At 41.9% G+C, this 23,059-nt stretch overlaps 1 protein-coding gene and 1 long non-coding RNA gene across 51 annotated transcripts in view; one reads left to right on the top strand and one right to left on the bottom strand.

Moving 5' to 3' along the window:
* Window positions 1-23,059, bottom strand: part of PPP2R2B (protein phosphatase 2 regulatory subunit Bbeta) — a 495,140-nt gene that overhangs the window by 19,135 nt on the left and 452,946 nt on the right. For all 50 annotated transcript variants that reach the window (XM_001159683.6, XM_001159546.8, XM_001159725.7 and 47 more), the window contains one exon: window positions 33-202. In XM_001159683.6, coding sequence (XP_001159683.2) covers window positions 33-202 — 170 coding nt within the window. The remainder of the gene's footprint in view (window positions 1-32; window positions 203-23,059) is intronic.
* Window positions 6,723-15,954, top strand: LOC104006596 (uncharacterized). Its single transcript, XR_010157362.1, has 5 exons — window positions 6,723-6,974; window positions 7,448-7,571; window positions 13,994-14,181; window positions 14,466-14,721; window positions 14,910-15,954. It is a non-coding gene; the product is annotated as an uncharacterized LOC104006596 (long non-coding RNA).

Genomic DNA, 23,059 nt, shown 5'->3' on the forward strand with positions numbered 1-23,059 from the left:
CAATATACCTATGGGTGCCTGGGGTTCTATACCTGGTAAGTCTCGATGGGGCGGTTTTCCATGTTGAGATCCCAGACTTTGACGGTCAAATAGTCCCTGGTCATGATATACCTCCCACTGTGGCTGAACTTCACATCCGAAATCGAAGAGATAATTTCAGAGAAAAATGATCTGTTGCTTGGATCTTCCGGCTCTTCAAAAACTGCAGAACAAAAGCAAAACAAGACAAATTTAGCAATCCTTATCAACTAACTCTAACATGTTTGGACTGGCTAGGAAGCTAACAGTGTAACTGAGAGTCTTAAGTAGGGCTGGTGTCTGCAGAATATAAGTTGCTAATAGAGAACTGTCATCTCTCTGGTAGCGGAAAAAGCTGTCATTAGTTTCTGGATTTTAATTCTCATGGAAGGACTGGCATGGGACCCGTCCCATCATAGATCTGGCACTGACAGATCTATGTATCTAACTCTGTTTCTGTTTCCCTTGGTATCTGGGTGTCACTGCACAAAATCTGGAGTCATGTTAAGATAGTTAAAAAAATTTGTTTTACAGCTTTAGTGAGATACAATTCACATACCACAAAATGTAGAGTTCAGTAGTTTTTAGTATAATCACAAAATCATTGCTATAATCTAAATTTAGAATATGTTCTTTACCTCCCCCCAAAAACTCCATATCCATTGGCAGTTACTTTCCATTCCCTGCTCCTATAGTACTAGGTAAACACCATCTACTTTCTGATTCTCATTCTGGAAATTTCACATAAATGGAATCATAGAATATATGGTCATTTGGGACTGGCTCCTTTTACTTGGCATAAAATTTTCAAGGTTCATCCATGTCGTAGCATGTATCAGGTCTTCATTCTTCCTATGGCTGAATAGTATTCCATTGTATGAATATACCACATTTTGTTTATCCATTTTATGAGCATTTGAGTTGTTTCCACTTTTTAGCTGCTAGGAATAACACTGCTATGATTATTCATGTACAAGTTTTTGTCTGGTCATATGTTTTCATTTCTCTTGTTGGCTCACGGTGTTTAATAGTGAAACTTTGGCCAGGTGTGGTGGCTCATGCCTGTATTCAGCACTTTGGGAGGCCTAGGCGGGAAGATCACTTAAACCCAAGATTTCAAGAGCAGCCTGGATAACATAGGAAGATTCTATTGCTATAAAAAGTTAGCCAGGCATGGTGGGGCATGACTGTGGTCCCAGCTACTTGGGTGGATGAGCTACTATTGGGCCACTGCACCCCAGCCTGGGCAACAGATCGAGATCCTGTCTTCAGAAAAGGAAGAAATAAAAAAAGTGGTGCTTTCTTACTGGACTGCCTTGGGTCTAAGCCTGTCATTTACTTGTTGTGTGACCTTAGGCAAGATACTTCTCTGTGCCTCAGGTTTCCTTATATGTAAACTGTAGCTATGATGTCTTTTTAAAATTAACAAAATTTCTAAATTTGTATAAACTTAATGGGTACAAGTGTGGTTTTGTTACATGGATATATTGCATAGTGGTGAGGTCTGGACTTCTAGTGTAACCATTAGCCAAATAGTGTACATTGAACCCACAATGTCTTTTGTGTGGATTGTCTATTTGCACTGATATCCAGGCTCTTATTATCTCTCTCAATAGCTTCAGCTGATTTCCACTTACAGGAAAAAGGTATGGCTTCTCAGTATGTTATTGGAGCCCATCACAAACTGCCTCTAATTCTTTCTACCTTGATTTTAAGTTGGATGTATAGAGTATATCTCGATGTTTCCCACTTCTATTCATTGCCTGATTCTTTCTTCACTGATCCAAATACTCTTTGATGCATATACCTCATCTACTACATATTTCTACTACATATTATTTCACCCCAAATGATCTTTTCTTTTCTCTGAAGCCCTATCATGCTTGGTCTGGTCATTTATTTAGTATTTGCTCAGGTACTCTCTTACAATGGAACTATCATTTTTCACATTATTATTATTATTTTAACAACTCATGAGTTTGTTTTATCTCTTCAACTAGGACATAAGCTTCCTGAGAGCAGGATTTTGGTCTTATTTTCGTATTCAGAGTCTTACTCAGAAATGTTCAATGAATATTTGTTGCTTCACTGGAGCCAAAGCCAGATAAATTAACAGATTCTTTGCCTTCTGGGTGCTTAGCATGTATAGTATTCAGTTGAAACATATGCATTTGCTGACATTCAATTATTTTTGACCTACAAAGATGGCAATTGTGTATGGCTAAACCTAATAAGGGTTTATATCACAATTTTAGGCTGAACCAAACACTGGCCTGCAGGTTGCTGAGTTAACTTATCCTCCAAGACTACTTCTTTCCTGCCTGCTCAATGCACTCACATAGTCAGTAATGAATTCTATATAAAGAACCCAAGTATATAATTAAGTTGCTGAATTAAACCGTGAACTAAGCCAAAATGTTAATTTTCACAGAACCATTGAAGAGAATAGCAACAAAAGCCCTGATCAATCAGAATTGAAATTGCAAAAATTTAAAAAAAAATCATTGAAACAGAAAAACATGGCTCATTACAGCCTCTGACCCAATGTCTTAGTCTCTGCCCTCATCTTTTGGGCTTCGGCTGAGTATTAGTGAAGGCCCCTGGATTCTGATTGGTATCTTCATAGTTGAGAACTAGATAGGAAGAAAATTTTCACATTAGTTTCAACTAACAGCTATCTTATTAGTATTGGAGGCTTGGAAATTACAAGTAAAACACCTGATCCAGAGGCAGTAAAGTGGATGGGCTTAGCAAATTGTGCTCTGGAGTCATCAATTCCTGCCTCTGTCAGTTACTAGCCATGATCATTTTATTTACTACTCCAGCTTTAGTTTTCCCAGCTGCAAAAAGAGGAGCCACACTGCTTGGCATATAAGCTTGGTACGCAGTAGGTCCTCAGTATATGCCATCACTATTTTCATTTTCAGCATGCACTGCTTCTGTGCTGGCCAGTCATATCTCATTCAACAAGACTCTTGAGAATTTGGGACCAAGGAGTACAGAACCTGCGGACTATTTAAAAGACATAAAGAATGTTTAGATTTTCTCTTCTTTAAACTCAAATCTATTTTATAATGTTTAAATTGACAACAAAATTGTATATATTTATGGTGCCTTTCAATGTTATGCATAGGAATCTGTTTCCCAAATACTTGGCATATTGGGAAGCCAGTGTAGCAACACTGTAAAGCCTCACAATGACACCTTCACAAGATGGATGTGAAATGAAAGATGACAATTCTTCAATCAACCTACCACCATTTATTTGTGGAGTGCCGGCTTTAGGTAGCACACAGAGGGCAAGGTACAGATAACATACCAGCATAGCACTTTGTAGTTCATGACATATCTATGTATATTCAAGTTTTAATAGCAACTCCAGGAATTATTTTCATTCCTTGGGTAATACCATTTAATAGTATTAATAATTACTGTTGATGGGAAGCTTATAATACTGCAGGCCCTGTGCTTTACATGTTTTATTTCATTTAGTTGTTAAAACAGCCTATGAAGTAGGAATTATGATTCTTCATTTTATATATGTGGATAACTAAGGCACAGAGAGGTTTTATAACCAGTCCAGGGACACACTGAGATAGAGCTGCATTTTGAACTCACATCTATCTGACTTCAAAATCTTTGTTCTTAATCATGATGCCATGTACAAGACCTTGCTGAGCATTTGTTTATAAGTTAAGTGTCTTGTATGCACAGGCACACACACATGCACAATATAGTATATTAGCTAGAGTCCACAAATAAAAAGTATTTGGATATGTGCCAGGCCCTGTACCAAATGCTAAAGACACAATAATGAACAAGACAGATCCAGCACTACTACTAGTGAGCTCACAGGATAGAGGAGGGGACAAATGTTTAGCAATCACACAAATGTGGTTACAGTTGTGAATAAGTGAGATTTTACTGTGTTATCAGAGGGAAATCATGGTGCTATGGAACTGGCTAGTGGAAGGTAAATGGAACACCAGTGTGTGTTCCATAAAATTTACTTCTCATGCCCCCTGCAATATCAGAGATGTGCAAAATTTGTTGAACATGTAGTACAACAGTATCTGGTGCCTGAGTGATAGAACTTGAGACAAATCAACACTAGCCTTTCTCCTGGAGACCCTTGGCTTGGCATGACAGTAGAGAATCTGCTGACCTGCAAGGTTTCCAATTAGCTACCAGAAAATAGAGACATTGAGAGGAGAGAGGAAGAGAACTAAGGGAGAGACAAGAAGAGCTTTGCTCCCTTTGTGAGGAAGCAGTCTTGGTGAGAATCCTGATAGCCCAGTCCTAGCCACTGGGGGTATGTCAGGTTCACCAACAGGAGCGTATGTCTTGGAGACCCCAATAGTAACAGTAACAATAATTACATTTGCTACCACTTCTTGGTCCTCAAGCTTTAAATACATTATTGCATTTTAATGCTCAAACTTCTAAGGAAGGTACTATCACTCTTCTCATTTGTAGATAAGGAGACCAGGAGGAAAGGTTCGGTAAGTCACCAGGATCATGCAGCTAGGCAGTGGTAGAGATGGGCTCCTGACTCTGCCCATCTGTCACACCACCTCCACGACGGGGCCTTGCCTTGCTTTGTCAATATTGTTTCCCTGTTCAAACAAGTCAAACCAGGATTCCTCACATTCTAGATATACCTTGTATATGCCCACTTTGGTGCCTCTGTTGCTCCTCACCTCTTCCTGTGCCCATCCAGGTACACTGGAAAGAACATCAGACTCAGGGATGCTGGGCTGGAATCCAGGCTGGGCACAAGTCCAGGCTGGGTTTTGATAATACCTATCATCTACTGAGCTTTTGTGCTGTGTGCGCTACATGTATTAACTAACTCACTATTCATAGGTTTTAGTACTTTTCCACAAATTAGTCTAATCAGTCAACTCAGGTACAACTCACAGCTAGTAGGAACAGAGGCAGAATTTGAACTCAGTATACTTCCAGCTTATGTTCTTAACCTCTGTCCTACTCTCTCTCATCTGTGTGGCTTTCAGCAACTGTCAACTCTCTGACCCTGTTTCCTTCTCTGTAATATGAAGGAGTAAGTGTTGCCTACCAGGTCTCTCCCAGCTCTTGGATTCTAAAATCTATGAAATTCCACTGGCTTTTCAATTTCCCTTTCCTAATCCCCACTACTCTAGGTAGCCTTTCCAAAGTGACTTCAGCAAAATGTTCAACCTGTGATATGGCAGGCATTCCAGATTCCAAAGTCAAATAAGCTTGGGGAACCTTGACAATTTTGGGAGTTGACAACGCAATTACCCTATTGTTGGGGCATTATAGAATGTTCAGCAACATATCTGGCCTCTACTCACTAGATCTGCCCTGGTGACTCCATCTGCCCACATGTGGCAACCAAAATGTCTCTAGATATTGCCAAATGTTCCCCAGGGGGCATGGCTGCCCCTGGTTGAGAATCACTGCTTTAATCCTACTTCAGAGTATTATTTGATCATACCTTTCTCCCCACTCCATTTTATTGTTATTTGGCAAATCATTTGCAGCTCAGTGTTTTTCTAGTACAGGCTTCCTCAGAATACACTTTGGGTTATATTGCTATAGTCAAAACAACTGAATACTGCCTTTAAAATTCCATAGGCTATCTTATGTGCCTTGTGTAGACGTGTTTTCTGTTATAACATGTACAGATATGAATAGATCTCCATGGAGCTGTAAGTATCTTGTGGGAGCCCCCTGAAAGGGCTCAGATGACTGGGTAAATAAGGTTCCAGAATCTGGGGAAAATCTTGAATTCAGTTATTCAAGAATTCAAAAATAAGAGAAAGAATTAAGAAGAAGACTGCCAACTTTAGAGAAACCTAAAGTGAAACAGCATTCATTACAACTGGAGCAAGGGCAGAAAGGAGGCATGCAGTGAGCTGGTTGTGGACTCTGGGGATAGGAGAAGAGAGAGATTAGGTAACCATAGGTGCAGGCTGTTGCTGGGTGTGGCTCCTTTCTCTTGACCTTCCACTGGACCTTCATTAATTTCACAGGAACTCATGCCCATGTAGAGGGGTTAGGAGGGGCCCAAGACCACTAACAGCTGATCCTGAAGGCCTGTTCACTCTGTCTTAGATGGTGTGGTGACTAACAGTATAGGTGGTTCCAAACACAGTGGCCTGGGTTGAAACTCCAGCTTTGCTGCTTATAAATGATGGAGCTTTGAACAAGCAGCTTGACTCCTTCCAAGCTTCATTTAATGGAGATAATAGTAGTACCTATGTTCTAGGGCGGTTGTGAGAATAGACGAGATCTTGCTTGTGAATCACTTAGCAAAGTGTCTGTACCCAAAACAATAGGGAAGGCAGCAGTAATGCAGAAGTAGGCATTGCTTAAGGCAAGCTTGGTGTGCAATGAGTCCAAAAGCCTAGTGTTTTTCTGTTTGAGGCAGATCTTAAGAACCAGTTGTGGTACTGATTTCTGGGTTTTCTGTCTGGGCTGTGACACAGACACATACTAGCTTGTTTCTGAACTATCCCTTGAAATACACCTCCTTGGTCCAAGTGTCTCTCATTTCAATGTCACCCCCACCCTGGCTGTGATGACGTGGGAAGATGAGAGTGAGTGTACAGGAAACAAGCCAGGGGGACATGAGGGTCTGCTCACGATGAAAAAGGAACGGGCTCGGAATCATGCGCAGGGCTTTAAATTGCTCACTTTTGCTGACATTTCTTCTACAGGGAAGCACGGCTGGCACGTTCTTCCGTTTGGAGACATGGTTGACAATTTCTCCATAATGGGGACACAACTGGCAATTTTCCTACAGAGTGAGGCAGATGGCAGTTTTCCTTCAGAGACATGCAGGCAACAGTTTTGCCCCTGGAGAGAAAAGCCTCGCCGATTGAGATGCAGCCAGTAATTTTTACTATACAGAAGACACATCCAATAATTTTGCCCAGTGAGAGAAACGGCCAACAATTTTCCCACAGAGGGTAAGAACTCCCTCGGACTGACAATACTGGCCTTTATCCAGCTGAGGACAGTGAGAGAAGAGGTTTAAGATTTAATTAGTGGCTACTGTGCTACCAGGGGCCTAATGACATAGTCTCCAGACACAGATTGGAGACTGCAAATTTAGATCGTATTAAGACTCAGATGAAGGATTCTGAATTGGGAAATAATGAAACCAAGTTGCTTAACCCTTGCAGTTTGCTTTTCATATAGCCCTCCATTAATTCAACAAACAATTGTTTGACAGTGACACTTTAACAAGACAAGGCATACAATGCATAGCATGATGAAGAATGAAAAGTTAATCTAGAAGAAATTATATTGGTCCCTAAGTTTTACATAACTTTTCAAAATAATTCTGCATCTACTATACTTCTTTTACAACATGTCTTTTAACAACTAATCATTCATTCAAAGTTAAGAAATAATGAATCAAAACCTTTTTTTTTCCCAGACAGGAAAAACAGACCAAAAATTCATAGTGGGGAGAAGTGAGGAGCAAATGGGCTGGTGTGACCAAGAAAGACTTAATAAGAAGCTGAGCCTTAAATGATCAAGAAGCACTGGATAGATAAGAGGTTAGTACATATTTTAGGCTCTGAGGGCCATTTGGTCTCCATTACAACTGTTTAACTCTGCCTTTGTAGTGTGAAAGCAGCATAGACAATATGTAAACAGATGAGCATGTATCCCACCGAAGGCTTTGCATATGGACATTGAAATTTCAATTTTGTATAATTTTTATGTGTCATAAAACACTATTCTTTTTTGATTTCTTCAACTCTTTGAAAACGTAAAAATACTATTCTTTGCTAGAGTTGTAAAAAAGAAAAGTTGTGAGTCAGACTTGGCTGTATGCCATAGTTTGCTGAGCCCTGATAATGGTGTTTGAGGGGTAGGAGGGCATCCTATCTAGACAGGGGAATCAGCATGAATAAATGCCTGGGGTGATCAATGCATTTTTGTGGGACAGTGGGCCCCTAGGACTGGTAGCACCATGAGATCAGGTAGAAGGGCTGGAAGATGAGATTTCTGCTTAAACTGCAAATTTCTTTCCTAAACTACATCTCTCAGGATGGTACATGAGAATGAACTTAGGAGTCAGACATATTGGGGCTAGAACCTGGGCTTCATCATCTCCAGGTTGGATTGTCTTTGTCAGTTTTCCTTATCTTGTTAAGACGCAACTTATTTTTAAAATGTAGACATCAATATCTTATTTGCCTGGTTATAAAAATGAAAAGAGAGAAAAGCAAATAAGACATGTAGCACAGGACAGGCATGGTGGCTCACACCTGTAATCCCAGCACTTTGGGAGGCCGAGGCAGGTGGATCATGAAGTCAGGAGCTCGAGACCAACCTGGCCAATATGGTGAAACCCCATCTCTACTAAAAATACAAAAATTAGCTGGGCATAGTGGCACATACCTATAGTCCCAGCTACCTGGGAGAAGAATTGCTTGAACCCAGGAGGCTGAGGTTGCAGTGAGCCAAGATCATGCCACTGCACTCCAGCCTAGGCCACAGAGTAAGACTCTGTCTCAAAAACAAACAAGACATGTAGCACAGTGCCTGGTACACTGTCAGAAGTCACCAAGCCCATATCGAACATTTAAAGAAGAACTAATGTCAATTCTACTCCAACTGTTACAAAAAAATAGAGGAGGGAATACTTCCAAACTCCTTCTATGAGGCCAGTATTACCCTGATACCAAAACCGGACAAAGATATATCAAGAGAACTATAAGCCAATATCCCTGATGAATATATACAAAAATCCTCAACAAAATACTAGCAAACCGAATTCAACAATACATTAAAAAGATCATTCATCATGACCAAGTGGAATTTATCCCAGGGATGCAAGACAGTTCACCATACGAAAATCAATGTGATATGTCATATCAACAGAATGAAGGAGAAAAACCCTCAAAAAACTGGATATAGAAGAAACGTACCTTAAAATAATAAAAGTCATATATGACAGAGCCACCGCTAGTATCACGCTGAATGGGGAAACAACTGAAAGCCTTTCCTTTAAGATTTGGAACACGACAAAGATGCCCACTGTCGCCACTGTTGCTCAACATAGTACTGAAAGTCCTAGATAGAGCAATCAGACAAAGGAAGAAAAGGCATCCAAATTGGAAAAGAAAAAGTAAAATTATCCTTGTTTGCCAATGATATGATCTTGTATTTGAAAAAACTTAAATATGCCACCAAAAAACTATTAGAACTGAAAACAAATTCAGTAAAACTGCAGGATACAAAATCAAGATACAAAAATGATCTTAACAGCAAATAATCTCAAGAAATTAAACCCATTTACAACAGCTACAAATTAAAAACCAAGGATTTAACTTACTTACCCAGAGAAGTAAAAGGTGTCTACAATGAAAATTAAAAAACACTGATGAAAGAAAAGGAAGGGGACACAAAAAAATGGAAAGATATTCCACATTCATGAATTGGAAGAATCAATACTGCTAAAATGTCCATGCCACCCAAAGCAGTCTACAGATTTAATGGAATCCCTATCAAAATACCAATGACTTCACAGAAATAGAAAAAAAATCCTAAAATTTATATGAAACCACAAAAGACCCAGAATAGCCAAGGCTATCTTAAGCAAAAAACAAAACTGGAGGAATCACATTACCTGACTTCAAATTATACTACAGAGTTACAGTAACCAAAACAGCATGGTACCGGCATAAAAACAGACATATAGATCAATGGAACACAAGAACCCAGAAACAAATCCGTATATCTACAGTGAACTCATTTTCAACAAAGGTGCCAAGAACATACACTGGGGGAAAAGACAGTCTCTTCAACTATTTGTGCTAGAAAAACTGGATATCCATATGCAAAAGAATGAAACTAGATCCCAATCACTCAACATATACAAAAGTCAAATCAAAATGGATTGAAGACTTAAATCTAAGACCTTAAAGCATGAAACTACTACAAGAAAACACTGGGGAAAGTCTCCAGGACATTGGACTGGGCAAATATTTCTTGAGGGATACCCCACAAGCACAAGCAACCAAAGCAAAAATGAACAAATGGGATCAAGTTAAAACATTTCTGCACAGCAAAGGAAACAATCAACAAAATGAAAACCCATAGGATGAGGGAAAATATTTGCAAACTACCCATCTGACAAGGGATTAATTACCAGAATATAGAAGGAGCTCAAACAATTCTATAGGAAAAAAATATCTAATCCATTTAAAAAAATGAGCAAGTGATATGAATAGATATTTATCAAAAGAAGACATACACATGGCAGATAGGCATACAAAAAAGAGCTCAACATCACTGATCATTAGAGAACTGCAAATCAAAACTACAATTAGATATCATATGACCCTAGTTAAAATGGCTTTCATCTAAAAGGCAATAATGCTGATGAGGATGTGGAGAAAAGGGAACACTTGTACATTGTTGGTGGGAATGAAAATTCGAACAACCACTACGAATAACAGTTTGGAGATTCCTCAAAAAACTAAAAATTGAGCTACTATATGATCCAGCAATCCCACTCCTTGGGTATATACCCCAAACAAAGAAAATCAGTATACTGAAGAAGTATTTGCGCTCCCGTGTTTGTTGCAGCACTGTTCACAATAGCCAAGATTTGGAAGCAACCTAAGTGTTCACCAACTGATGAATGGATAAGGAAAATGTGGTACTTATATACAATGAAGTACTATTCAGCCATAAAAAAGAATGAGATCCTGTCACTTGCAACAACATGGATGGAACTGCAGGTCTTTATGTTAAGTGAAATGAGCCAGGGACAGAAAGACAAACCTTTCATGTTCTCACTTATTTATGGGAGCTAAAAATCAAAACAACTGAGTTCATGGAGATAGAGAGTAGAAGGATGGTTACCAGAGGGTGGGGGGCAGGGGGAAGTGGGTTAATGGTTAATGGGTACAAAAAAATAGAAAGGATGAATAAGAACTAGCATGTGATAGCACAATAGGGTGATTATAGTCAATATTAATTTAATTGCACATTTAAAAACAAAGGAGTATAACCAGATTGTTTGTAACATAAAGAGTACATGCTTGAGGTGGTGAATATACCGTTTACCCCAATGTGATTATTACTCATTGCATGTGTGAATCAAAATATCTCATGTACCTCATAAATATATACACCTCTGTACCCATAAAAAGACGTCAACAAGTTCTAGTGTCACACACCATTCAAACAACAGGTATTGAGTACCCAGTGTGTGTAAAGCACTATGATAGGTGCTAGGGTTACAAGAGCGAGCAAGAGATATACCATGCCTACACTCCTTCAACAAAGAGTGGGGCTTCTTATCTACCATGGCTGGGGCTTCCTCTCATCTCTCTCTCTTTTTTTTTTTTTTTTGAAGCAGAGTCTCTCTCTGTCACCGAGGCTGGAGTGCGGTGGCGCGATCTCAGCTCACTGCAACCTCTGCCTCCTGGGTTCAAGCGATTCTTGTGCCTCAGCCTCCCCAGTAGCTGGGATTACAGATGTGTGCCACCACACCCAGCTAATTTTTGTAGTTTTAGTAGAGATGGGGTTTCACCATGTTGGCCAGGCTGTCTCCAACTCCCGACCTCAGGTATTCCATCTGCCTTGGCCTCCCAAAGTGCTGGGATTACAGGAGTGAACCACCATGCCAGCCATCTCTTGCTCAATTCCCCTGTAGTAGGCAGAATAATGCCATTGCCCCCATCCCCAAATATGTCTACACCCTAATCCCTAGAACCTGTGACCATGTTATGTTACATGACAAGGGGGAATTAAGGTTGCTAATCAGCTAACCTTAAGACAGATTACGTTAGATTATCTGAGTGGGCTCAGTGTAATGACCACTGTCCTTATAAGTGAAATACGAAGGCAAGAGGGTCAAAGTCTGAATAACCCTATATGAGAAAGACAAGACTGGTCACCGCTGGCTTTGAAGATGGAAAGGTGCCATGAGCCAAGGGAGGCAGGCAGCCTCTCGAAGCTCGAAAAGGCAGGTAGCCATTCTCCCCTAGAGCCTCCAGAAAGGAGCACAGCCCTGCTGACACCTTGACTTTAGCCCAGTGAGACCCACTTCTGACTTTTGACTTCCAGAACTGTAAGGACGTTAATCAATTTGTGTTATTTTAAGCCACTAAGTTCATTAAGTATGTGATAATTTGTTACAGCAGTGATAGAAAACTATCCTCCTCCGTTTGTCAACAAAGGGAGGGCTCAAAGTTCATGAGTTCCCCCTTCAACTCTGCAAAGCCGCTGTTATTATTTCCCTGCACCCCAGGGCCAGTTCCCTTTCAGCAGCTGCCCCTATACAGCTGGACAGGGAAGGCAGGCCAGAGCGGGCTGCTTCTGGGCAGAGGCCATGAGAGGCTCACTGTCCAAGGGAGCTGGTGAACCCCAGCTCAGCCACTCTTTCCTCCCAGCATTCCTGCTGCTGTACACCCATAAGCCAACACAGTTCAGAGAAACCAGAACCCAGCGGCTGCAAAGGCAGAGCAAGCCAAACTCCTCAGAGACATCAGGGCTTAGCAGCAGAACATGAAACGACCGGCAATCCTACCATGTGCTAAATATTTGAATCTTCCCAAAGCAATGCCACTTTGTGCTCAGACATCTACAGTGACTCTGTGTGGCTGATAGCCAACAGTCCTACCCCCTTGTCCTGGTTCAGGGGCTCCATATCAAGTCCTAGGTCAGCATTCCAATATTACTCTCTACTTCATTCTGCTGAAATGCTCCATTGAGGTCTGACCCATCTACTACTCATTTGCACCAGAGTTGAATAACTCCTACCTCCAGGGGCCAGGCAGGTAGTGAAATAGGTGACACATTCATGGGTAGCAATAGGGAACAGTAGGGACTGTGGCAAACTAGAGTGTCCACACCTTATAAAAGGGGCAGTTTCCACCTGAGGTCAGCAGTTTGAAGCCAGCCTGGCAACAAGGCAAAACCCCGTCTCTACTAAAAAAAAAAAAAAAAAAAAAAAATACAAACATTAGCTGGGTACAGTGGTGGGTGCCTGTAATCCCAGCTCCTCCAGAGACTGAGGCAGGAGAATTGCTTGAACCTGGTAGGCGGAGATTGCACTCCAGCCTGGGCGACAAAGCAAGACTGTCTCAAAAACAAACCCAAAATACAAACAAACAAAACAAAACCATAAAGGGGCAGTTTCCACTCTGCTCCGGCTGAATGCGGCCATGCAGAAATGGGGCTCCAGCACAGCCAGACTAATTTGTAAGGTCTAAATTTTTTGAGGAACTCTAATTTTTTCATGTTAGCAACTAACTAAAGAAACTTGAGTGTGTGATCAAACATACGTCCTCTGTAAGCTATGCAGGCCACAGCCTGTGACCTGATTAACTCCCTGCAGTGATGATGGTGATGTCTGTGGTGCACTGGCATGTGCTGGGGCTGGATCCATGCTCCTTCCCTAACCTCTCCCTGCTCCCGTTTCTCTGGCTCCTATTCAACCTTCAGGGCTCACTGTCTTTTTCTAGAAAACCTTCCTGGACAATCTCGGCCCACTGCATCCTTTCTTCCTTACTGGTTAATTTGGCCACCTTCTAATCTTCCTCCTATTATTTTTAAATATTATTTGTTCAGGATTCACAATGAGTTAAAAAATTTTAGTTCAGGGAATTGGCCCCACAGAAAGGCAACACCAGTGATAACAAGAGCACCTGTTACCTGCCAGGCACCATCTAGGGTAAGAATTATCTCTATATTATGGCTGAGGAAACAGAGGCTTGGAGAGATGGGGACCCAAAGGACCATATGGTCTCTGAGTGAGCCCAGCATTGGAAGGCTCATTATCTGTGGGGTTAGAACTTTCTTACGAAGGAGACTCAGCTGGAATCTGATCTAAAGAAAGGGGAAGCGAAAACCTGTGTTTGGCTTAGGGTTTGCCTGTCAATCTAAAGACTGAATTTGGGCTAATATGTACAGACAAGTTCATTAATTGTGGGTCTGTTTGTCTTTCTTTTGTGAGGAATAATCATTTATTAGCCAAGCGGGACTGGTGCCTTTTTGAGAACTGTCATTCTGGAAAGATATTGATTGAAGGAGGCCTCTGAGCACATTCTCTCCAGCAGGCAGCCGTAAGGGAGGCGGCTGCAGTCCAGACAAGATGATGAGTTGGCAGTGAGCATCTCGACAGGAGCCTAATGAAGAAATCTGGTAACAGCGAGGGCTGGCTTTATGAGTGCTCATATTTGGTCTTTCACTCTCTGCAAGGTTGGTGAGTGGCAAAAGTGTCCATGGGCCTCTACCTCCCACTGTGGAATTACACATTCCTACAGCCAGTGGGCTCCGGGAACCCAGTGGCAGCATCCCCAGGCCCCTGGGCCCACTCCACACATCACAGGCTAGAGACTTCTTGTCTGCCTCCTTTCTCACGTCTCTCCCCCTGAGATAGCATGCTCTCCCCTCCCTCCTTCCCTCTCATAATTTGTTCCCAACAGGTAGCTTTGTGCAGTTACTCCAAGAGAAGCCCGAACTCCCTGGGGAGCCTCTGCCCAGGTGGAAGAGCCCTCGAGTGGCTATTATTAGGGGTGATTGCTGGGAAGCTGGTTGCCATGGCACCGCAGAGGCCAGTGCTGAACTCCCAAGCTGCCCCGTTTCCAAGGCTGTCTACATAATCACTGCAATGAGAGGCACAGGCACAGAAAGGGAGAGAGGAGCAGCTCCCCACTGACAGTGATCTCCCTGCAGAGCAAGGTGAGCCATTCACAGCTGAGTATGATAGCCCATCTTGGCATGGGCCAAGCACTGCCTGGAGGGACCCTGGTGTGGGCTGGTCACTGCTTCACTGTCTTCTCATGGATCAGGCAGTCTGCCTCTGTGTTCCCAGTACTGGTTTTCTACAGGAAAACACTGCTCCTAATCCACTGATCCATTTCTTAAAGGTTCCTGGAGTTTGCAAACATCGAGTAGTGATAGTGTTCCATCTGCCAGGCACTGCGCTAAACTCTTTATGGAGACAAAGAAATGATGCTCAGAGAGTCATTTGCCCTTGGTCACAGGCTAAGAAGAGGCAGAGCTAGGAGGTAAACCCAACTCTGGCTCTATGGCATCTCATATAGCATCATTTTTCCTCCAGTCCTCTGACTAGAAAGGGTGGCCCCTTCAACCTGGTGCTGAGAACAGACACTGGCGGCCCCCACACCTCTGAGGGCATGGTTCCAGCAAATAGAAATTGGACTGGCAAGGATTAAACCGCTGGTTTGGGCTTCATTAGCTATGTGATCTCACCAACCACAGAGAATTAACCAGAGTGGAGCCATCTCTTTACAGACTTAACACAGTGTACCGGGGCAATATGGAGAACAGTCACTGAATTTATTGAGCACCTACTACCTGCTGCAGACATACCATTAACACATGGGCTATCCTTGCCTTCCACAGTCACTCTAGAACTTAAGGCCACTGTCCTCTGATACAGAGAGAAGAAACATTTTATAATCACTGTAGACAATAAAGGCTTTATCTGTTAGCGAGCACTTTTGCTTAATGACTTGGTCATGGGGAAGGAGAGACAGGTTGTACTTGGTTCTCATTTTGCACTTGGTTAGAGAGTAAGAGGCCTTTCCATCTCCACTGCTGCTCAGGTACTTCCTCCCAGTGTACTCTAGCACTCCCCCAGCAGGTTCTGTAGAAACACAGACCCCAAGGCCTGGGCAGACTCTACCAGAAAAATACTTGTGTTCCTCTGTGCTCTGCCTAGTACATGGCTTCCCTGGCTACCTCTCCTACAGGCCTGGGGAGGCAAAGATGGGAAGTGTTTATAGGTATTATCTATTGACAACATTCAACTTTAGACCTCGGTTCAAGCCCCCTCTACCTTTGCCTAGATCTTTGACTTTGTGTAAACAACATGCTTTTTCTGGGCCCAATGTTCTCATCTGTAACTCCAAGTTTATGAATTGTTTTGATAATAAAATACTAAAAAATATTGAGTGTTTACTGTGGACCAGACATTTCATTGACTCTGCACAACAATCCAGTAATGCATGTTCCATTATTGTCCCCATTTTATAGAGGTGGATACTTAGCTGTACAGAGGGTAAATCCAAGGAGTTAAGAAGTCCAAGTTACCCACACCTGGGCTTGTCTGACCCCAGAACCAGCACTATTGACCACTATGATATACAACCTCTTTCTATCTTCATTAAAGCCAAGTTTCCAAGCCACAGGAATCTCACAAATACCTATAACCAGCCTTTATAATTTATGAACCTCAACAGAGTATCGGAAAGCCACCTAGTGGCTGGAAGTTGCTCAGTAGGATTTGAAATTCTCTAAAAGGCAAAATCATTCCCATATTCCAGGCTCTGCTCCCTCTCCCCCTTCCACCACCCCTTGATATTCTTTCTGAAAAGTTGAGTTGGAAACAATCACTTTCTTCTCTGAACTTCTATAGAGCAAGGTTCCCAAGTTGTGATCAAGACACAAAAGTCATGGGGCAGAGCACCATAAAATATTGTGACATCATTATCTTTAAAGTAGCTTATATATAACTCAGTATACCATTTTGTACTGGGGTCTATTATATAGATCATACAAATTTCAGGAATACTTCCAGGAGAAAAGTTTAACATTGAGACAATTCTGAGTTTTAGCTTATAATTCATAGCCTTAGTGTATTCTGAGATACATATCACCTTTTATCTGATATTAGATCTCATCTCATTCACTCATACATTCAATAACTACAATTTAGTATCCATGAAATGTCAGGGATGGCTCTTGGAATCTTCCAGTACTTAATAACCTCCCTAGGGTCAAGCAACAGTACATTGGATTAACACAAATTTGTGGTTTTGTGGCCCCACAGTGACACGAACACAAAAGATTCTCAATAAACAGAAACTGAAAAATGCTACGCGTCAGAACTTTTGGGTACACGTAGGATATGCTGAGGATAAGAACTTTTGAAATCACTATTTCAACTGCCTAAAACAATATTCAGCATAAACACTTTTTAGTCAGCATTTTCTCTTTCTGATGATGGGAATCTAAATTTCACATTCAATTGAAAATGAACTTTATATTAGAAACATTTCATAATTTTATATTCTCTTGTCCCACCACGATAAGTGTACAAAGGCAGTAATTGCATAAGTCTGTCTATCCATTGTGCTTAGCACAATACTTTGTTAACACTTATTGACCAATTCATTGCTTTGTTTGATTTCAGTCTTTTTCCTAAGCTTGATGATTCTATTTTTCTCATATGTAACTCTTCAATGACAATTTCGCTGCATTACAGACATTTTCAAATGGCACAAAAATGTCAGAATATGCTATTTGACCCTGGGATTAAGGATGCCCATACATGAGATCAATCCTATTTAAATCCTTGTGTTCAGGTTAAAAATAGAAGATAAAGGCAAGTATCATTATGAGCTTCGTGGGGATAGCATTCCCCTGACCTCTGCTGTCTCCAGTCTGTGCTTGATAACGATGGAAGGCCAGCAGGTGCTTTGAGTAATTCAGCAGATAAAGAGACTTGCACTGATGGGGCTGGAAGCTGCTTGAGTGGACAGCAGATCTCACAATTCAGTTATTGATGCTACCTACTGAGCTGTCAAAATAGAATTATGAGAACTGCATGGGGGGCTCGAATTAACCGATATACTTAAACATGAGTCAATTACACACACGAGAGATCCCCCCTTCTCCATCTTACAGGGCCATGCAAGTCATGAGGATGGTTGTATTCATTATATGATGTAAGGAAAAAAACCAATCATTGTCAGTGTTTCAGACTTAATGTTTTCTAAACCCTGATTTCCTCAGCTGCAAAAAGGAAGAGATACTGCAAACTTACTGGGTTTTCAGGAGGATCAATGAAGATAAATCAATGAGAAGGGGCTCTATAAATAGCAAAGGGCTAAACAGCAAAAGGTATCAACTTTTATCATTTTATGCCTTTTTAAAAACATAAATCTGAGAGTCCACAGAATTTGTAAATTTCCCCTGCAAACTGTTGTTGTGAACTTGCTCTATGGCGCCTTCATCTAGGTGTGTGCTCAGGCCAAAAAGCTGGGAGCTGTCCTTGGTGCTTTCCTTTACTTCACCCTCTACATTTTTTTTTTTTTTTTAAAACAGTTCTATTAACTTTACACTCAAAGTACGGCCCAAATCAATTCAATCTCACCATTTCCACTGCACCATCTTAGTCTAAGCCATGCTCATCTCTTACCTGGAGCACTTTGATAGCTTTCTGACTCTTCTCCCAGCATCTACTCTTCCTCCTGATACTTCATTCTTAAATAGCCACAGAGTGACATATTAAAAGTATAATCAATTATCCTCTTTACACCAAGCCCTCCTGGATTTTCTCTTAATACAGCAATATCCAAACTCCTTACCATTGCCTACAGGTCAACTGTGTGTCCCAGCCCTTCAAGTCATTTGCACAGAATACAATGTGAATGGGGGCTGTGTGGTGCAAGGGGACTGCCCTGTATGTAGCTCTTCCTGCCTCCTCTCATGCTATTCCTCCTTATGGTACTGTACACAGCCCAGCTGGTCATCTTTCTGCCCTGTGACCTGCCAAGCACAGTCCAGATTCAGAGCCACTCCATTTGCTGTTGCTTCTTCCCCTGAAACATTTTCACTAAATCTCAATCTTATTTATGTGTGTGTTGTTAGATTCCTTCTCCTTCAATAAAGTGCTGCAAGGGTAGGGGGCATGATTTTCCTAGTGCCTGGAACAGTGCCTGGGACATGTGAAGCAACAATAAACATTTGTTGAATAAATAAGTAGCAGTTGATTACCTTTACTTCATGGACTTCTCTTTCTTTTACTTTGCCTGCAAACACCAAAACTTATGTTCTAGTTTTCCAATTTGTAAAAATATTGCAACTTTTAAAATCTTATTTTGTGCTTTTTTATTGCCATTTTCCCACTTGTGGTGCCTAGGAATGCGATTTAATTTTAACGTTCATGTAAGTTAAATATAACAAGGTAGGTATTTTATTATACTGTATGTGTGTGTAATGTATTCTTAATGCTAGAAATGAGCAAACAGTGGGTCAACTACTCTTTAGTGTTAGTTTTTACATATGTGTAAAGAGAAGTATCAGATGCAAATTTATCAGATTGAATGACTATAGTTGTTTACCTCTAAAAGCATTTCTTTAGCACTTTCACTGTCCTAAATGCTGAGGGGGTTTGAGAAAAGAGTCTAGCCATAATAATGGTCCCATCTAGTGAGAGAGACCAAAATAGAAAGAGGTAATTAAATGTATGGTATTAAGTGCTCTGAGACAGGGCATTTAATCCTATTTGGGGGTCCAGGAAGTCTTCCTGGAGGAATGTGCCTTAACTGAAACCTGAAGAATGTGTAGGCAGAATGATGGCTCCCCAAGGATGTCAAAATCCTAATGCCCGGAACCTGGGAATATCTTACCTTACATGGCAAAATGGAATAAAGATTGTGGATAGAATTATGATGCTAATCAGCTGACCTTAAGGTGGGGAGAGTATCTTGGATTACCCAGGTGGGCCCAGCGTAATCACAAAGGTCCTTAAAAGTGGAAGAGAGAGGCAGGAGAGAGACAGAGAGATGTGATATGAGAAGGACTCATCTTCCTGCTGCTAGCTTTGACAATGGAAGAAGGGGCCATTAGCCATGGAATGTGGGCAGCTTCTGAAAGCTGAAGAAATTGAGGAAACATTCCCCCCTAGAGCCTCTAGCAGGGAACACAACTTGATCAACACCTTGATTTTAGACAGTGAGACCAATGTCAGACTTCTGACCTGCAGAACTGCAGGATGGTAAGTTAGTGTTGTTTTAAGCCACTACATTTGTGAGAATTTGTTACAGCAGCCATAGGAAGCTAATACAGAGAGAAAGAGGTGAACTTTGATTTCACTGTGGAGGGGAAAAACGGGCTGTTGGAAGATCTATTATATATAAAAATTGTATGATAAAATTCCCACCTTGTTATGATACTTCTTATATGAATGTTAAAAGATTCATTCCTTGGCACCACAAATGGAAAAATGGAAAAATGGTCATAAAACACAGATTTAGATTTTAAAAGTTGCAACATATTTATAAATTGAAAAAATGGAAGATAATTTTTGGTTTTTGCAGGCAAAATACAGGGAATAGGAGGCCAGTGCCCTCCCTAGGCTCTAACAGGCCAATGTCTCTTTCTGGGGAAAATATTTCTGGGCATTTCCTTGACTGGGTTCTCCTGAACCTAGAATTCAGGATGCCCCCAGGTGCTTGTGGCTGCTTTGCTAGTGATAGCTTGTTACAGGGCATGATGACAGGTAAGTTGGCCTAAAATGTCCCAAGGCCAGAGCCATCTATAACCCCATGGCCAATCTTTCCCATTCTGCATGTCTTGGGGGCTGCAGCCATGTGTGGGAGCCAATTTTGACCTTCACTGCTGTCTCATTCAAGACCCCAAGTGAGGGAGAGGGCAAGACCTGGGAAGGTGTTAACTACTAATGAATAACACTCACTTCCAAAATTAATAAGCCTTCTGGTTCTTAGCAAAATCCACTCAACTGGATTCTCCAGGATGACTAATTGACAGAACTGGTTAAATTAATCAAAAATGGAAATGAGGATGGAAGAAGGGGGAAGGGATTCTATTTTTATTCGATGGCTTGGGCACTGCCTGCTCTGTTAATTGCTGCTAAGCTTGAATGGGATAGAGCAGCTTCAGACATGGGGGTGAGGTGGGGGTGGTGGTGGTATCAGTGAATTCTGCTCCTTGCAGCAAGGCTTTTGGCTTTTCTCCAGAGTGAGAAGTGTGTGTCTGTGTGTGTGTTTGCAATCCTGCCATCAGGCAAAAGCATTTTAATAAAGGACCTTGTCTTTTTAACCTAACCAAGCTCCCCTGAAATAAATACGGTTAATTATACCTCAGATCAATACTGAACCCCTTTTGGAAGATGTGCCAAATCTCAGGGGCTTTAAGATTCATTGCAGTTGCTGTCTCAGCTGATGTCTTTGGACACATTCCATCAGGGACCTGGGGAATGAGCCACAGGTTTATTAGGGAGCTCTAGTGGCTTACTTACCAGGGGTTGGCAATTAAGTTTGTAGATGAGGGTGAAGAATGAGAGTGGATTTTATGTTCTGTGTAATGGCAGAATTAATTCTGTGGTTGAAAATGGTCAGGCTGGGGAATCCAGCCAGATGGGGATTGTATAAAATGGACTCTTGTGAAATTATCCTTCTGGATTTTAGAAAAACATCATGCTCTTTATCCTGTCAGATGCCCAGGAGAGGAATAAATCTTCTGGAAGCAGACCTACATGGGTTCAAATCTTAGGTCCTCCACTGTGATCTGGGGCAAGTTTCCTCACCTCTCTCTGTGCCTCGTCTGTAAATTAGAGGTACTAATACAAATCTTCATGGGTTGTTGTGAGAATTAAATGAGATACAGAAATGTTCAAAAATAGTACCCTCCCCCTCTACTACACCCACCTTTGGAGGACAATGAAATTTCTGATTTGCATTGTTGGACTGGGCATCAAACTTTGCCCTCTTCTCATTGGAACTCGGGCTGTTTCTCCAATGACTACACTGTTCACAGAAACATCTCAGATTTTTTTTTTTGAGATGGAGTCTCGCTCTATTGCCCAGGCTGGAGTGCAGTGGCACAATCTCAGCTCACTGCAACCTCCACCTCCTGGGCTCAAGTGATTCTCCTGCCTCAGCCTCCTGAGTAGTGGGGATTACAGGTGTGCGCTACCATGCCCAGCTAATTTTTATATTTTTAGTAGAGACAGGGTTTCACCTTGTTGGCCAGGCTGGTCTCGAACTCCTGACTTAAAGTGATCTGCCCGCCTCAGCCTCCTAAAGTGCTGGGATTATAGGTGTAAGCCACCGCACCTGGCCTAACATCTCAGATTTTAAGGTCTAAAGTGCTTATGCCATTTCCCCCTCAGCATGAAAAAGTCAGACTGCCCCTGGACAGGAAGGCTGCTTTGGTGTCATCCGAAGGAGGGGATTTCTGTGGCCAATCCTTGGGCTGCAGACTTGCCAATGCAGAAGGGCCTTGCTGCTAGAAGAGAGTGTCTACAGGCAGTGGACTTGCTGGTAGAGCCACTGCAAGGGATTGGTGCTGCAGGGCAGCCGCATCGCTACTGCTGAGGTGAACCCTGGCTCCTCACCCTGGCCCTCAAGACCTTCTCTGGCCAGATTCAGCTTCTGCAATTCCCCAGCACTAGACATTACCTCTCAATAAGATGGAAGCTCGAGGGGCAGGTGAGGAAGAAGGAAGGTCTGCCCAAACCACAATGGAATTAAGATGCTACTGCAGAACCTACCCTGTGCCACCACACACAAGATTGATTGCATTCAGCAAATGTGTACTGGGAACCTACTATGTGTCAGGCAGTGTGCTAACTGCTTTTACTTAAAGTAACTAATTAATGGACAAAGACTTCCATGAGCCCACATCCCATGATCACTTCCCCCCTCTCATCTTTCTTGCCCTCTCAGAAGCATTTGACATAATTGATCCTAATGTATTTCTAAATCACTGTCTTCTCTCAGCTTACATGTGTTGGTTTTCTGCTCACTTCCCTGGTAGCTCATACTTGATCATCCGTAAAAAGCCACCTCCTCCTTTCCCCTACCCCATTGGTAAATGTCGGTGTGGCCTTCACCTCACTCCTGCGCCCTCAGTTATTCTCTATCCATACCTTCTGCCCTAATTGACATTATCCCATCCCATGGCTTAAAATAGCTATGACATGCTCATGATTCCTAAATTTATACCTCCAGCTCAGACCTCTCCCCAGACTTCCAGACTCATGTTATCTAATTGTCTGCCAGACTTCTCTAATTGGATGAATCACAGACATCTCAATCTGGACACATCCAAAAGAGAATGCTTGGTCTTTCCATGCCAAAACTGTTCCTTCCCCAGTCTCCTCATTTCAATGTATGGTACCATACAGTAACTCAAGCACCAAACCTACGAGTTATCTTAGATTCTCCCTTTTCCATCACCTTTTCACTGCCAATCTCTCAGCAAGTCCTCTTAGCCTCACCTCCTAAGGTGATCCTGAATCTGC

The sequence above is a fragment of the Pan troglodytes genome, chromosome 4 (assembly GCF_028858775.2).
Source record: "Pan troglodytes isolate AG18354 chromosome 4, NHGRI_mPanTro3-v2.0_pri, whole genome shotgun sequence".
NCBI classification, from domain to species: domain Eukaryota; kingdom Metazoa; phylum Chordata; class Mammalia; order Primates; family Hominidae; genus Pan; species Pan troglodytes.